This window comes from Pimephales promelas, chromosome 6 (assembly GCF_988280905.1).
Source record: "Pimephales promelas chromosome 6, fPimPro1.hap1.1, whole genome shotgun sequence".
Taxonomy (NCBI): Eukaryota; Metazoa; Chordata; class Actinopteri; order Cypriniformes; family Leuciscidae; genus Pimephales; species Pimephales promelas.
Genome location: NC_142774.1, coordinates 29,921,411 through 29,938,938, shown reverse-complemented (window position 1 = coordinate 29,938,938; position 17,528 = coordinate 29,921,411). Strand labels below are relative to the sequence as shown.

General features: G+C 40.0%; 2 protein-coding genes across 2 annotated transcripts; one reads left to right on the top strand and one right to left on the bottom strand.

The window, feature by feature from the left end:
• The first annotated feature begins 775 nt into the window (after positions 1-775).
• Positions 776-7,383, top strand: zbtb5 (zinc finger and BTB domain containing 5). Its single transcript, XM_039692395.2, has 3 exons — positions 776-911; positions 4,484-5,551; positions 6,303-7,383. The coding sequence occupies exons 2-3, from the start codon at positions 4,487-4,489 to the stop codon at positions 7,323-7,325; spliced, it is 2,088 nt and encodes a 695-aa protein (XP_039548329.2). The 5' UTR covers positions 776-911; positions 4,484-4,486; the 3' UTR covers positions 7,326-7,383.
• A 3,919-nt stretch (positions 7,384-11,302) lies between these two features.
• grhprb (glyoxylate reductase/hydroxypyruvate reductase b) lies at positions 11,303-15,985 on the bottom strand. Its single transcript, XM_039692404.2, has 9 exons — positions 15,725-15,985; positions 14,778-14,908; positions 14,624-14,696; positions 14,427-14,543; positions 14,266-14,354; positions 13,671-13,775; positions 13,455-13,590; positions 11,788-11,918; positions 11,303-11,705 (listed from the first exon to the last, which is right to left on the bottom strand). Exons 1-9 carry the CDS (start codon positions 15,874-15,876, stop codon positions 11,584-11,586), a joined length of 1,056 nt encoding a protein of 351 aa, XP_039548338.2. The 5' UTR covers positions 15,877-15,985; the 3' UTR covers positions 11,303-11,583.
• Between the last annotated feature and the right edge of the window lie 1,543 nt (positions 15,986-17,528).

The following is a 17,528-nucleotide window of genomic DNA, read 5'->3' as shown; positions in this document are numbered from 1 at the left end:
TCTGCATTTTGTAGTTAAATCTTCTTTTGCTTGGTCCAGATTAAAATTGTGAATTATGGCAGCCTATGAACTTATATAGAGATGTTTTAAGTTTTCTTGATATTGTTTTTATATCTTTTAAATGAACGAATTGTTCTTGTTAACTTCACCTGTGCACTAATCGTATTATTGGTTTCTTGAACATGGCAATGACTTCACTATAGGCTATACCAAACAGCTTTCCACACCAGATCTCAATCCAAGAATAGAGGATCCTTTGCTTTGGGATGTAGTGGAACGGGAGATTCATATCATGTATGTGCAGCTGGCAAAGTTTAGCTTGGTATTAAGTTCCTAATGATATAGCTACTTCTCAGTTCTTTATGTAAGCAATACATTTTGCATGTTATGATAGCCTAAAAAGTCTCAAATATGAAATTTCAACATCATTCATGAATAATGACACTGACAGTGAGAATTAGGAGTTTATGATTGAATCGGGCACTTCAGTATGACTGACTGACTTCTGTGGAACAAAGATATTTTTAGAAATGTGTTTTTGTTGGTTACCAACATTCTTCAAAATATCTTCTCGCAGAAAGTCATACAGGTATGAAACTGCAAGAGGGTGAGTAAATGTTGACAGAATTTTCATTTTTGGTAATCTATCCCTTACAAAATTCAGTTTTGTAAACTCTCCAGTACAGTAGGTGGCGCAGTGAGATTTCGTGTGCGCATTCCCAGATGTGAAGACGCGCTTGGGCAGCTGATGCGGTATCCCCGTATCCCTGCCCTGACCTGTCTCTATTGTATGTCTAACTCCATAAGCCAATGCCTCGCCTTATTATCATGGGCAGTTTTTGCACGTATTTTTGGATGGTAACAGAGGAGAAACCCGGACTCTCTGAAAACGCATGAGATAGACGTGAAAAGTAAGTGTGTTTCAGGACAATGTGAGGCAACTGAGCTAGCAGCTAACAGAGTTAGCATCTATCCTCCAACATAACTAGCTTAATTTATTAATTGCACCCTTTAAACAATCAGCTGGTGGTATCAATTTGATCGCATCTGAATAGCTTTACTTTTTTCCTGTTTGCACATAAAATGTGTGTTAATAGGGACACCAAGTCAAGCTTAAAAGTCGTTCTTTGTGTTATTTTGCAGTAACGTTAACTTACATGTGGATTTCTTGTGTGAACTTGACTTTATGTTGGAAAAGGATGTAACAGCAGGATAGCAGACAGATTCTGAAAGAGTCTTGTGTTCATTGTTAATGTGATTAATAAGGCGGTCCCATTATGTTGTATGATGATGGGTTTAATGTAGATTGACATTCATTGTTCATTAATTGATTACAAAGAATAACAAAACAAAAACCACATACAGTCAGGTTAGGCAGTCTCACTCAATTATTTAGTCGTCGTTGTAGCAAATTGTTAAATTAAGTAATTGCTTCATCTGCATCAGACACTTTTACATAATCAAACATGTCTGTTATACACCATCCACAAATTCCTTTTAAAACTGGTTATCATTTACTGTAGGACACTTATCCAGACTGTTATGGTTGTGTTTTTTCTCTTCTCGTTTTTAGGAGAATGAGGAGTGTGGTTAGTTAAACTAAATTAAAATTAATAAAAAATTTTGAAAACTGTCTCCACTGTTAAATAACACCCAAGCTAACTTGGATATGAGGTCCAATGTCCAAAATCCTGAACCACACCTTTAAATTGTGGAATTTTTTTTTTTAACAGTGCGATTCCGTATTAAACATAATGGTTGGCAAACTTACCTCAACCACCTTTCTGAGCAAATATAATTTAAACGTAACCTATTATTTAATCGAGTTGGAACACCTACATTTAAACTGGTAGTCCACAAAGGCTAATAAAATGTAGAAAATATCATATGTTGTCCTTTGGCTTAGTGTGCAGCTTCTTTTAACATTTCATCAGCTCAGAGACAGAAGAAAATGGTCTATTTTGGCTTAAAATGCACATTTATTTTATAACATTAGTGTTAATTCATGTGTGGTCGGTGTCCTGGATATATAAACAAAAACTTTATATAAACAATTTATATAAACAAAAATTTTTTATTATGCATCAAATCAAAATGTGCCAAAACAATATAACATATTAAACTTTTAAAACATTACAAAAGTTGATATGTTGCATAAATAGCACTTAAAGCTGCCTGGTTCCAACTCCTGGCCCTTGACTTTGATTTCCAAGCGGGGCTTTTTTTTGTGGAGGTGACTGGTCCACACTTGCATTGTCCTGTTGAAGGAATGTCATGTCAAACTGACCAGATTTAATGAGTGATTCTTAGAGAAAAAACTTAATCCATGTTTCTTTCTACAATTTCAATATGAGGGTTCTATAAACTGAAAAGAATATAATACTAGTCATGTATTCAATTATTAAAGAGTTTACATTTTTAAATCTGAAAAAAGGAGGTAACTTACCAATCCTCTTTTCCAGTTCATCTGGGACCTGAGAGGAATGCTTCTCTGGTCCAACTGTGAAGTCTTTATCCGATCCGGGCTCCTTGGGTTTAGGTTTCAGCTGCACCTTCTTGTTAATATTCACACGGATGTTATTTTGGAGAGGTGGCTGACACATAACTACATTGCCCTGTTGAAGAAACAAATATAATCATGTTGGGCAGGTTTAATGAGTACTTGTTTGACTAAATCTAAACATATCTTTCTAAAGTTTTTAAATAATATATAAAAGGATTTGGATTTGGATAGAGGACCTTGAAAACATAGAAGCATATTTGAAGTCAATGTTTGTGTTTTTTTCAATAAATCAAAAAATAAGTAAAAATCAAGAGATGGAAGGGACTTATAGATGCTCCCTTTGGGATATTCTGCTCCCTCTGCTTCTGCCTCTGCTGTTTAGGGATCCTGAGGCTTCTTCCCAGTTTGGGGGAGTCTGAAGGCACAAGTGATCACTGTGAGGTCCCTGAATGCACAAGCACACATTTTGGGATCCTTGGGGCCGTATCTTCTCCCTTAGTTCGGAGCCCCAGAGGGCACTACCGCTTCCTGTGGATTCACTTGAGAAGACGCTTGAGGCCTGTCTCAAAGGCTTTGGGATTTTTAGCCTTGGCCTCTTTGATAGGTTGTCAGGCAGTGTTCCCTGAAGAGAAGCTTGAGGCTTCAGCTGCAGTGGCTCTCGTCTCAATGGCTCAGGGACCTCTAGTTTTTCCCTCTTTAAGGTCTTGTCGGGAATGAAGGCTCCTTGAGGAGAAGCAGCTTGAGGCCTCCTCTGCAGCAGCTCCCGTCTCAGAGGCTCGGGGATTTTTAGCCTTGGCCTCTTTATGTTGTCAGGCAGCTCCCCTCTCAGAGGTTTTGGGGCAGGCAAAGATGGTATCTGTAGACCCAGGGCACAGGTGCTTTCTGTGGGGACTCAACAGCCTCTGGTGCTTCCCTTGTCTTTTTCTGCCTCCACTTTCTCAGCTGCTCTGTGGTTTTTAATGTTGCATTTGAGTTCCGGTCCTTCTCCAATGCATTAGTGACGAACAAGGCTGAGGTGAGGCTCCTCTTCTTAGAGCTGGCATGCACAGGTGCACCCTGTTGGGACTTGGTGGGCACTGGTGCTCCCTGTGTAGACCTGGCAGGCATGGGTTCTCCGTGAGTAGAAGAAGCTTGAGGCCTCTGCTGCTGCAGAGCGCTCTGCCTAATAGGCTCAGGGATATTTAGCTTTCGTCTAACTGGGACGTTTTCTGGCATGGGTGCTCGATGTGAGAAACATGCAGCCATCGATGCTTCCTGTGGCCTAAAAGTGTGTGTGTTGCACAATTCCTGTCAGATCCAAAATAGAAGGCACAGCACCGTTCTTTAATCTTAATCGGTCTGCAAATCCAGTTTTGTTTACAAAACAATCCTCCGTGAAATGAAGCAAACTGACGGACAATGTTTTACCCTTATCAGCTGGAACGTCATTAAAAATAATGTCTAACCATGCATTTCTATTGGAATCCAGAGCACTTTCTTGTGAAGGACTGCATTGTCCTGTTTTATTTACAACTTAAAAGTGTACTGTTGTATTACTGTAAAATGTATTTATAGTGTAGTCTGTATTAGGTTTGCTGCGATAATCGGTGTTGCTATAGTAATAAAAATCATTTAGCTCAATTAGAGAACAGACACTGCCATTAAAAACTGAATGCATCTGCTCAATTCAGATCAACAGTTGTTGTCAGATTTCACTTAATCACATGACGAGATTGTTGCGATCTTCCTGACAAGACAATGGCGGCAGTAAAATACCTACGGGGACACAGGCATTTATAAATGATTTAAAAGTGAGGTGGAAAGGAGGGAAAATCTCCAACTTCCCCCTCCCTCCCAGTGTTACCAGTGTTGTCACACGTCAATTAACCTGTGGGAAAATGTCCTCTCCGTCACATCCCTATTCTGTATTGTTTAAGCATTAAATAGTTCCTCATCTTAACGTTCCTCTTCCTTATATATTTATTCCTTATTTGTTCTCAGGTCATGGATTTCCCAGGGCACTTTGAGCAGATCTTCCAGCAGTTGAACTACCAACGACTGCATGGACAGCTGTGCGACTGTGTGATCATGGTAGGCAGCCGTCATTTCAAGGCCCACCGCGCCGTGCTTTCCGCCTGCAGTACGCATTTCAGAGCCCTGTTTACTGCTGCCGAGGGAGACGCCAGCACGAGGATGATCCACCTAGACTCCGAGGTGGTGACCGCTGAAGCATTTGCTGCTCTCATGGACATGATGTACACATCCACGCTGATGCTAGGAGAGAGTAACGTTATGGATGTCTTGTTGGCTGCTTCTCATCTGCATCTAAACGCTGTGGTGAAAGCCTGTAAACACTACCTTACGACTCGCACACTGCCCATGTCTCCTCCGGCAGACCGTGGTGGGCAGCATCACGCTGAGCAGCAACAAGCAGCAGCAGCGGCTGCAAACTCTCAGCTCCAGCGCTCATTTCTGCTGCAACAGCTCGGTTTGAGCTTGGTCAGTTCTGCCCTGAGTGGGGCTGAAGATGGGGGAACGGGGACCGGGAGGAGAACGGGATCAGGGTTGGCGGATCAGCATGGTTCTCACCCGACACGCCGTTTCCTGAAGCGCAAACAGCCCATGTCCCTGACCACTCCTGAGCGGGGGAGGCCGCGCATCTCCTCACAGGTGGGGGTGTCGGAGGGCCGAGAGGGTGGAGAGGAGCTTCTGTCTCCAGATTCCCACAGCAAGATGGTGGATGAGGTCGTCGCTGGGATCATTCCTGGGGATGGTGGAGGTTTACTAGAGCAAGATGAGTACAGAAGGGGACTGAACCATGAAGACATGCAACTTCCCAGCCAGTCAGATGGAGGCAGGGGAGCAGGACCAGAAAAAACTTTGCTGCTGCCGCGTAAGGAGGAGTACCCTGATCCGAGCCATCACCATAGCGAGGGGATAAAGAATGGAGGTGAGGAAGAAGAGGAACAGCAGCACATGCAAGTCGTGGTGAAGAGTGAGCCACTGAGTTCTCCCGAGGCTGTTGATGAGACTAGCGACGTTACCTCTCAGGCTGAAGGGAGTGACCAGGTAAATGCTTTTGATATTATGTTAGTGGGAATGTAATACATTTTGTTACTGGATGTTAGGCACAGATGATTTGTGAATTCCTGAATATCCCCCATGCCTTGTTTTCATTTTAGAAAAGGAATATTCATTGTAGATTTATAAGCATTTTCAAAAAGAATTGTTCATGAAAAACATATATACACTTTCAATCAAAATTTAAGGTCAGTATTTTTTTTTTCTTTACGCACACATTAAATTAATCAAAAGTCAAAGTAAAGATAGTTCTGACAAAAAAAACAGCACTATTGTTTTCAGCATTGATTATAAGAAATGTTTCTTAAGCAAATCAGTATATTAGAATGATTTATGAAGGAACATTTCACATTGAAGACTGGATCTGAAAATTAAATTCAGCTTTGCCAGTGCCATCGCAAAAATTAATTGCTTTTAAAATAGAAAACGGTTAATAATAATTTACAAAAAAAAAAAAAATTTACAAAACATTTGTTGTTCGATTTTTCGTGAACAAAATGAGCAAATTGAATCACTTGTTCCATTTAATTGCTGCTTCAAAATATATTGTTGAAACAATTATTGTGATTGACTGTTTATAGCCATTTTAGTAGATATGAGCTTCTATGCATATTGCCTACAAAAAAGAAATAGTTGCCAGGGGTTGTTACCAAGATGGACTTTATAAATATTTTGTAACTACTACTTTGTAAATACTTAGTATCAATAAGTAGTTAGTAAGAATGTGATGTTTCTTCAGGTGGAACCAGTTGGAGAAAAGCTGGAGCTGAGTCCGGAGGGCAGTGAGCGGAGCTTCTCTGATCCCCATCCCAGCTCAGAGATACTGATTAAAGGAAACAAAGGAGTAGGAGAAGACCGAGGAAGAAGAGAGGAGCTCACCTGTAGTGAAGCTCTGGAGTCGTCCTCCGGATTGCATATCTCCAGTTTCCTCAGCACAAAGACCTTTACTGGCAGAGGGGCATCATCTAACCTTACCAATAGTGTTGACAATGTTCCCAACACTACAACTGGAGAGTTTCAAGCAGACCACGATTCTGCTCGCTACTTCCTCCCTACTGATTCCCTCAACACTGCATCATCCTCTCTGCATCTTCTTCCAGGCGAGGCTCAAGTCTGCTCTGACTTGCAGCCAGAGTCCCTCTTTTTGCGGCCAATGCATGATGGAATAGCATCATCCACTTCATTAACTGCGCCCCGTGGTGGATCGGTGGACCAGCTTGCGCTCGAGTTCCAGCGCAACATTTTGGGATTACAGACCTTCCCTCGTTCATCCAGGGGTGGCGGGTGCCACTCGTACCGGCGCATCGCTCCCAAAGTACCGCCAGGAGGGGCTTTAACGCTTACGGATGGCCCTCAGCAACTTGATGTTGCTTCCTCGTCCTCTTCCTCCTCAATGCTTCTCAATGGAGTAAATTTTGAGGGATCTGTCAATGTGGGTCAAAATGGTGGCAGCTCCAACTTGAACCCTCTACCCCAGTTGACAAGAGCCTCTGCAGATGTTCTGTCAAAGTGTAAAAAGGCGCTTTCCGAGCACAACGTGCTAGTGGTGGAAGGCGCCAGGAAGTATGCCTGCAAGATCTGCTGTAAGACGTTCCTCACTCTGACGGACTGCAAAAAACACATCAGAGTTCATACGGGAGAGCGCCCGTATGCCTGTCTGAAATGCGGCAAACGCTTCAGTCAGTCCAGTCACTTGTACAAGCACTCGAAAACAACCTGCTTACGATGGCAGAGCAGTGAAATGTCTAACGCCCTGCTCTAATTCATCACATTTGCACGCACTCCAAAGACGCCATACAAGCATGATCAGCCACCAGTCAGTTTCTCTACTGTATGGGCACTACTGTATGGGCACCATAATCTTACATCCACCATTATAGTGCGCTTTAGTCACTTAAAAAAAAAAAAATCTTTTTCAACTATGTTGTATGTTCTTAACATGCTTCCAAATAACATGCCATTGATGGTACAAATTAAATGGATGGCTCACACAAAAATGTTGTTTCTAACCTGACTTTCTTCTGCAGTGTGGTTCGGCAGAAGAAAGCAAGTCGTACAGGTTTGGAACAACATGCTAAATGTTTTGTGTGTACTATCCCTTTAGGTTTCACTGTGAAATGTTTTTAAAAGAATTGTGATGGAGAGGTCTGCTTCAAGCATTGCAAGCTGTTGTCAGACTGAACCTTAGTAGCTGAATCGTGGATCATGATGATCAGAAGCGTTTTGAGTTTCAGTCCCTCTATGAAAGTTTGTGTTGTTTTGTCAGCTGTCTTGTTGAGTTATTTTTGCTTCAGTGTACCTTTAGGCCAGTGGTTCTCAACCAGAAAGCCGAGGGCCCACTAGGTGAACTTCGGGGGAACCCAAAGTCTTTAAATTCTTTAAATTGAGTTACGTTAACATAATATTTACTGTTAAAGATACTTAAACATTAACCTTCATCATATTTTTGACTTTATTTTAGTACTTTAGAAGTACATATCAGCTTTAATTGGTGGCCCTGTTGAAAATTGGTAAAAAAAGAGAACTGCTGAAGCTCTGTTCCAAAACCAAGTGAGTTGCCTGGCTGTCCACTGCCTTTTAAGGTAGTATCATAACTGAAATGGAAGCTCACGTTGGAACAAAGGCAGTTGCGTTGTGCACCACACATAATGCTTAACACTACAGAGCTCTTAAGGTAGAGATGAGCAGCTCCGGTCCTGGAGGGCCACTGCCTTGCAGAGTTCAGGTCCATCTCTAATCAAACAAACCTGCCTGCCATTTTCTAGTAATCCTGAAGATTTTGGTTTGTTTTTAAGGTATGTTTGATTGGGATGAAGGAGCTAAACTCTGCAGGGAACTGGCTTCTCGGGTCTGCAGTTGCCCATGACATGGTGGTGATGGGAAATTTTTGAGATGGGAGGGCAAAATATTTCATTGCCCTCATTCAACATTTTTCATTCCCCTTGCAAACTTACATTTCAATACTTTTGTGTCCACTAAGGCAAAGTTTCTTGGCCAAACAGAAACCTTTTGCAAGAAAATGCAAAGTTTTAGAACTTAAGACTTTTGCATGGGCTAACGCAAAATCACTGAAATATAATTCCTCCTGCCATTTCAATTTTCCCATTAGGGTCTCTGTATAGCTTACAGTTGATTCCAATGGAGTTTGACGTAAAGTCCTTTTTAAGTAAAGTCATTTCACTCTGCGGTTATTTTTGGCAGCTATTTCTGGTGTCCAAGACCAAGTTCTGTCTACTCAAAACTGCTTGACCCTCTCACAATTCAAATCTCTTATGAGCTGTTCTAATGTTTTATTTAATGCTTAAATAGTGCTAAAAAGTTTTTTTTTTAAAGTTCAGGTTGGTCCAATCAGTGCACATGTGCTGTCCTAAGCCTGTCTCATGACACTGACTGTGGACTAAGTCAACTGGAGCTTCTAACAGCATTTGCAGTGATGCGATGACTTTACCAAATGCTGATTGGCTGGGACTTCCGTCATAATTTGCGTTGCACTTTCTCCCATTCATAGTATAGTGCATCATCTTGGTTTGATGTTTAAATGTTGCTAAATAGTATTTTTTCAATATTTTATTCAGTTAGTTAGTTGTGTCCTCCACCCCTCCCGGGATATGGGCCGCCGAAAATAGACTTCCAGAGATTTCTGTCCTGGGCCATTTTTTCTAGTTGACTCCAGTTGAAGCCCCTACTTGTGACATCTGCGTCGAGTTTGCGTCGCCATGTGTTTTTTGGGCGGCCTCGCTTCCGGTTGCCTTGAGGGTTCCACCTGAGAGCCTGCCTGGTGATGTTTGTTGGCAGTTTGCGAAGGGTGTGCCCTGTCCATTTTTTTTTTCAGTACTTTAATAGTATATTTATAATCATGCAACCATTTTGGATTCATTTTCTTCCCCAGTGAGCTTGGTGCAATGCATTATTGCATTGCCTTGATTGCACGGGATACATGCGATTCAGCTTTAGAATTTGGTCAAAACCATCAGCCTTCACACTGAGAAACTGCCTATAAAGCCTTACAATGCTGTCTAGGTTGTAAGCTTGCTAGATTTTGGAACACAGCTTATATGTAGCAAATGGATTATGAGGTGAGGATCCTACCAGAAACCCTAATGGTACACTTTTGCTGTTAAAAGGTCAAATAAAATGCCTTCTATTATAAGGCAACAACAAGTAAGAATGACCATAGGGGAAAATTTGGATGTTCTTATATTGATAACGGCTGTGCATTGTATAGATGGACTTTCAGACTGTTTTGCTTCTGGTAAAGCCACCACTGATGCCTCTGTGGCTGAAACTACTAGTAGAGAATAGTAGACTGCAATGTTTATGGGTACACACTCTTTCCAAGTACACCATGCACATCCTTGGTGATTCAATTCATATTGAAGAATTTGAGCAAAATCAAGTGGTAGTTATTAGTCGGGGTGCCACTTTAGAAAAGGGTATTATTAATTCATGTGCCTCTTTTGACCTTCCAGTGCAGAAGAGAGAATGTTCGTGAAAGAAAAGAACTTTTATGTAAAATTGCACCTTCAGTCTTTAAGGCTTTAATGTTTTATGGTTTGTGGAGTAAGTAATCGTATAGAATTTAAAAAATGATGCTGTAAATGAAAATAGATGTTCAGTCATTGTATTAGTGGTTGTTTATGGATCCCGTTAGTTAATATTATATGATGGTCATGTCTTAGTATTTTGTGTGAAGTGTTGTCTTCTGTCATGTGTTTGATACTGTACTGAGAGGAGTCCTTAAATACTCAAACTAAGTATAATCGTTGAAAAGCTGCTTTTATAACACATTCCAACCTGTAAATAAGTTATCTTACTGTAGATTTTTAGCATTTTATTTATGCCCTGTAATTGACTAAAGTGATGCCTTTGCTTTCATGGTAAATATTGCACCTATATGAAATCTTGTTTGATTGGATGAACTCAAAAGTTCTAAATATGGAAAATCTTAACCCGGGCCTTTATCGAAGACTGCACATTAATCTAAAAAAAAATGGAGACTTTAAGTCTATAAATTATTGTAATTATTTGTTTGGGGTTTTTTTTTTACATGAAGGTTAAAACGTGTGTTTATGAAATAGTTCTGTTACAAAACTAGTATAATCAACAAAATGTACTTGGGATATCAGAAGTTCAAAGCCTGTTTAAAGTAAACTCGATTTACATATTAATCGTCACAAAGCCAATGACCTTATGGATCTACATATCGTGTTAACTGTTACAGAGGTCATATTAATTGAATCACAATGGAAGTAAAACAACTGCCTTGGGATTTCCTTTTTTCTAGATCTAGAGATGCCAAAAGTAAAGGATTTTATGTGAGTTTGTGTATTAATCACAAGTTGTTAGAGCACTCGTTTTTTTCTACTGTTTAAAAAAGAAAATTAAATAAATAAAATCATGAAGAATGCTAGACCTCTTTTTATTAATGTGTTTGTTTTTGTCCGGTTTGAAAAAGACTTGGCTAAACTAGCAATATATTCAAGGGCCTAAAAGACTTGCATGGACCTTCTCAGTTTGCTCTTTGTAGATCATTGATCTCAGACGGTGAACCTTGTCTGTGTACTCACAAACACTGGGCTTTTGATGTCAGAAAACAAATGTTGCTCCAGCATTGTTGTTCTTTTAAAAGAACAACCTAATCTTAAAAGTTAAACCTAGTCTTCATTAAATCTCAAAAAGAATTGTGCATTTTTTTTGTACTGAACCTTAAAGTTGTGACGCCAAAAATTCACTCAACCATTTAAAATAATTAAATTTGTTTTATTTTAAATCACTTAATAATATAGAATTTTATTGTAGGCCACTTATCGGTTCTTGGCCTTAATACGAGTTATTTTGTAACTTTTTTTGGAGCTGTGGTCACTGTAAACTCTTCTGTATAAAAGAGGTGTGTGAATATTTTTCACAAATTCTCCTTTTCCGTGCCATGGAAACACGACGGCATACAGGTTTGGAACAACAGGAAGGTGAGTAAATAAAGACAATTTTCATTGTAAAAAGAACTATTCCCTTAACTAGTTCTACAGTTTAAGTTCTTTGGGCATGCGTTCTCCTCTGAGTCCAGCCAGCAGGTTATTGGCAGCAAGAGCAGACATGGAGTTTCGTGTCGTATAGGAAGCACTGGCGATGTGGGGAAGAATGACTGCAGATACAAACATAAACAGGATACTTTCAGAGAAAACCTGCATCAGATACTTCAATAAAATACATACAAGCATGCTTACCACAGTTTTTGAGTGTGAAAAGAGGATGGTGTGTGGGCAGTGGTTCAGGTGTGGTCACATCCAGGCCGGCTCCAGCAATCCGACCGGTGGACAGGGCTTCATACAGATCCTCCTGATTGACCACTCCCCCTCTATACAATAACAAGGGCCTTGTTGACAATATGTTGCTGAGAGCCATATGTGTTACCTTGAAGTGAATGCTTAAAATTTCTAAAAACATGAATTTTGATGCTTTTTTTAAGGTTAGTATCCCAAAAGTGACATTGATGTATGTCTTCATACAGGGTGCATTAAAGGGATACTCCACTTTTTTTTTTGGAAATAGGCTCATTTTACCACTCCCCCAGAGTTAAACAGTTCAGTTTTACCGTTTTCAAATCCATTCAGCTGATTTTCTGATATTTAGAAGAATATCAGTAACCAGACAGTTTCTGGTCTCATTGACTTCCATAGTAGGAAAAAAAATATACTATGGGAGTCAATGAGACCAGAAACTGTCTGGTTACTGATATTCTTCTAAATATAAAAAAAAAATCGGCTGAATACATTCAAAAACGGTAAAACCCCACTGTTTAACTCTGGGGGAGTGGTAAAATGAGCCTATTTCCAAAAAAAGTGGAGTATCCCTTTAAAGATGCACTTACTGTATGTCCAGCACATTTGCTCAATTTCAGTTTCAATTTCAATTTGCTCAAAAAGTCAGCATGAAACAAAAGTTGTGAGTGTTTTCTTCTCTATTGTATAGTAGGCCATGCTCACTTTTTAGTGGTATTCTGAAAATATAATGAAATCTAATTCAAGCACTGAACCCTGGGGAACACAGGGGTTCCCCAGGGTTCAGTGCTTGGACTTCTCCTCTTCTCCATTGACCCCTCCTCCTCTCCATTGACACCACTTAACTGGGACCCATCATCTCTTACCATTGCTATGCTGATGACACCCAGCTCTACCTCTCATTTCAACCAGATGATCCCACAGTAGCTGCACGTATCTCAAGCTGTCTGGCTGATATCTCTGCATGGATGAGGGAACATCACCTGCAGCTCAACCTGGCTAAGACTGAGCTTCTCGTCCTCCCTGCCAATCTGTCTCTACAGCACGACTTCACTATCCAGCTAGATTCTTCCTCAATCACCCAATTAAGGTCGGTCAGAAATCTTGGAGTAATCTTGATGACCAGCTGACCTCCTCAGACTACTCTTATACTACTCTGAGCAATGTTTGAACTTTGTATTTTGGGGTCTTCTTGTGTTGTTATTGCCTCTTCGCTATAACTTGTTTGATTTCGTCCTCAGATGTAAGTCGCTTTGGTTTAAAGCGTCTGCTACATAACTAAATGCAAATGTAATCCAATACTAATAATAGTATATCAGTAATATGAAAATAGCACTGGAAAGGATTTAGTGATGGGAAGTTCAGGTCATTTTACTGACTCTTGTTCGATCAAGTCATTTCGTTTATTTAAGTGGCTTTAAATGTTATACTTTTGAACACATGCACCTATGCAATCTTGATCATATTCTAAATATGAAATCATTATAATACATAAAAAATTATTTACAGGGAACATAAATACTTTACCTCCCAAGTCTTTCATACACATCCGAGTCTTAATGAACGGATCGTTCATGAATGACCCATCGCTAGAAAGGGTGTATTAGGATTACCTGCTTGTGTTGATGAAGATGGCGTTTTTCTTCATCTTGGAGAAGAGATTCCAATTGCAAATCCCATGAGTCTCTGGAGTCAGAGCACAGCATATGGCCAGAAAATCAGACTCCTTGGCCAGCTCATCTAAAGAGACTGATCGCACACACACAAACAGTTTATTTGTTTGCTACCTAGAAACCCAAACTCACATGAATGTTCTGAGATCTTCCCACCATATTCTGCCTCTATCATATTTGCGAGCTCAGGTCTCGGCTCAACATCTGAGTAGATGAACTTCTTCACCTTAAACGGCTTCAGACGCTCGGCGATAGCCACACCTACACACATATACGGTACACACCACACAACCTCAATTTAAAGGGATAGTTCACCCAAAAATGAAAATTCTGTCAGTATTTACTCACCCTTATGTTGTTCCAACCCCGTAAGACCTTCGTTCATCTTCGGACCACGAATGGAAACGAATAGTTGAAACAAAAAGTGTTCTCGTCGTTTGATAAACTTAAGATTGAGCCACTGAAGTCACTTGGACTATTTTAATGATGTCTTTAATAACTTTTCGAGGCCAGCAAGTTTCAATCCCTCAAGAAGCCTATGGACTAGTATGGAGGAGTGATCCAGCTCTCAGATTTCATCAAAAATATCTTCATTTGTGTTCCGAAGATGAACGAAGGTCTTATGGGGTTTGAACAACATGAGGGTGATTTTAATTTTTTTTTTTTTTTGGTGAACTATCCCTTTAGCCATCACCCTCAACTAATAAATGAAAATTGTATATGGTCATAAGGCAACCTTATTCCTCCTTACCAATCCTCCCAAGTCCCAAAATGCCAACTGTGCTGTTTGCTAGTTCATGACCGCACAGCCATAAAGTTCTCCAAGTTCCCCAGCCACCCCTAAACACAAGTATAAATCAGTATAAGTGCATGATTGACAAGCAAATGTGTGTGTGCTGTTAGTTTTAATACGTTTTAGCCTCATGTGTGGCCTCAATGAGTCTTCTGGATGTAGTGAGTAACAGGGCGACAGTCAATTCAGCCACAGCGTCAGTCAGTACCTCAGGAGTATATCCCACACGGATTCCCCTGGAAACACACAAGCCTATGTAAACAATGCACACTTCAAGAAATTCAACCCTAAATTTTACCTGCACAAGTTAACTGACCTTTTCTTGAGTTCATCCAGAGAAAGATGATCAAAGCCAACAGACATGGTGCTCAGGACTTTTAGATTTGGGCCTGCATTATTGAGACACACACACATGTAACTGAATTTGTCTGCTTTTGTTTCAACCTAATGATCATGCATTGCAAGCTAACCTGCAGCGTCCAATAGGTGTGCGTCAATCTTCTCTGTGAGTACACACAGTATTCCATCGCAACCTTTGACCTTTTTCAGCAGCTCCACTCGGGGCACAGGGTCATCAGAGTCCCACATCTCAAACTGCACCCTATATTGTGTGGGTAGAATTTAGAGAAGGTTATGATCGGTGAGAAAGTAAGAGAGAGAGAAGTTCAATGATTTGCATATTTGGCTCCATTAAATCTCCATAAATTGATCAAAACAGTTCATATCATTGTGGCTGTCCACAAATTTTCAAATCAAAGTTAAACAGACTGAAATGACAGATTGTTAAAAATACACTTTTTTTGTTTTCTTGACTCATGATATTTGTTTTCTTGATTGTTTTAAAATCTGTATAGAAATGAGACCCAGGTGACTAATGTTCAGAATTAGAATGCTCAGCCAGTCTGTCAAAAGTTTTTTATTAACTTTTTCTCCCTCGGTTATCTTCAACTGAGCAGAGGTCCCAGTTGCCACATGTTAAACAAGCCTTTGGTTATTACTGCTTTAGTAGGCTAAACTTGGCTGTGTCCGTGTTACATTTAGGGCCTATACACATAATGAATGAAAATTTAAGGGTACAACTTTTTATTCAAGATGATCACTAGGTTTTCAGTAACTTTGAATGAATATTAGGTTTAGGGTGTGAAAAGCACCACTCAAAAACACTGAAGTTGAGATTTCGTGGGGAAAAGGGTCCATTTTCTAGTCATTAGTTTAGCGATATAAGAAACACAGCTCACACAAGTCACTATCAAAAGTAGATTTCTGTTGGACCAACTTGAAACAGAGTGGCATTGTGAATTCGATTTCAAAGTCAAACACGAAAAACAATGTTAAAGTGTCATACGCACCAAACGATAACAGTGGAGTTAAAAAAAACAACAGATTTTATATGTGTTGGCTGACTGCTTCCACTTACTGTCCGGATTTGCGGAGAATTTCCAGTCCGGCCGGCGGCACCTTGCGCGTCACATAAACTTTGGGTAACATGGACATCGCGCGATGAAATCCTGTGACGGTACACGGGGTGATCTTCTGCAGTCTCCCGAGCGCTGTTCTACTGCACCACATTACGAACAATATAGCAATCAATTGCAGAGATCTTTGGTATAGTATGACAGAAGATGGAAGCGGCAGCAAGTGCAGTGTGTGAACAGTTTAGGGCAGGAAACCAATGGATCATCTCTCTCTCTCTCTCTCTCTCTCTCTCTCTCTCTCTCTCTCTCTCTCTCTCTCTCTCTCTCTCTCTCTCTCTCTCTCTCTCTCTCTCTCTGTGTGTGTGTGTGTGTGTGTGTGGGTTGGCCCTCTCTCTCAATGTTCGATAATTTTCGTATTTGTTCGATAATCTTGACCTCTGTACGATCAATAATCCCACTATTCTGACCCCCTCTCACAGATAGCACATGTAGCCTATGTCTACAAGATGTCTGTTAAAGATCACTTCGTCTGGAAACATCTTAAAGACATCGTCTAAACGTCTATTTGACATCTAACAGGAAACGTCCTATATATAGACGTTATCGAGACCTCCGAGTGGCGTTATTGAGTTCAGCTGCAGAACAGAGGATGCACATCTTTTGTTCCGGCAGCTGTTAGGCACCTTAATGGCACTTAGCACTTTATATTACCTTGCACAAGTTGCATTTTTGCACTTTACACATTCAATTTTGATAGAAGCATTGATTGCAGATGAGCAAACGCTCTTAAAAATATGTCTTCCAGATGTAAACACAAATAGACGTCTCTGTGATGTATGTGTGTAAACTAGGCTACTGAACGCCTGTGACAGTGAAATTTGTAGTTGTAGAGAATAGCACGCATGCGTATCAGTAAACTTTAAGTCACAGAGATAAATGTTTTAAGAGTTGCAAACTTGTAGACTTTTTTTTATCTTCCACAAACACAACTGACACCTTCTCAAATTCTTCATTGCAGGTGCACAAATCCTATTCTACAAATCACAAATTAAAAAAAAACTTGTACGCTCACATTTTGCTGCAGTGAATATGGTATCTATATAATATCTGCAAATCAGTGTGTGAATTCATCCAATGAGAGTTACACACTTGTAGAATATTTTCTCACAAATGTCTTGTATATTTATAGCACAAACACAAGTACATACAAGTTTCTACAAGTTTGCAAGTTTTAAAACATTTCTCTCTGTGACTTCAAAATTACATGTGTGGCTATTCTCTACAACTACGAAGTTCAGTAGTTTTGCACCAAAAATATCTTCATACCCCTCAACAATCCAGTCAACTGCCTCCCCCAAACCACACACCCCTATCCCCCTTCTCCCCAACACTGACAACACTGCTCTGTCTGTTTCTCTCCACACAACATGACCCAGGGGGAGCAAATGTAAGATATGTTTTTTGTTTGTTACGTTGTTTGTTACATTCCAAAGTACCATATCACTAGCACATTGAATGTTTCTCAATTTCTGGCATCAAGACTATTGATTTTATTACAGTCAATCATTTATCAGGGTCTCGAGCAAATAATGGGCAAATGTAGGCCCTTGAAAAGCAATGAATGTTGAGAAACACTCAAACCAAATATGTCATATGAAAAATAAATAGAAACAGTTTATTGCAATTTTGAAAAGTGATTTATCTAAAGACATTGACTTATAAGCACATCAATAAAAAATAACAAAAGAGAAAGAAAACAAACAAATTTAGGATCTGCAAGATCTGATTTTAGATATCATTTGCTGG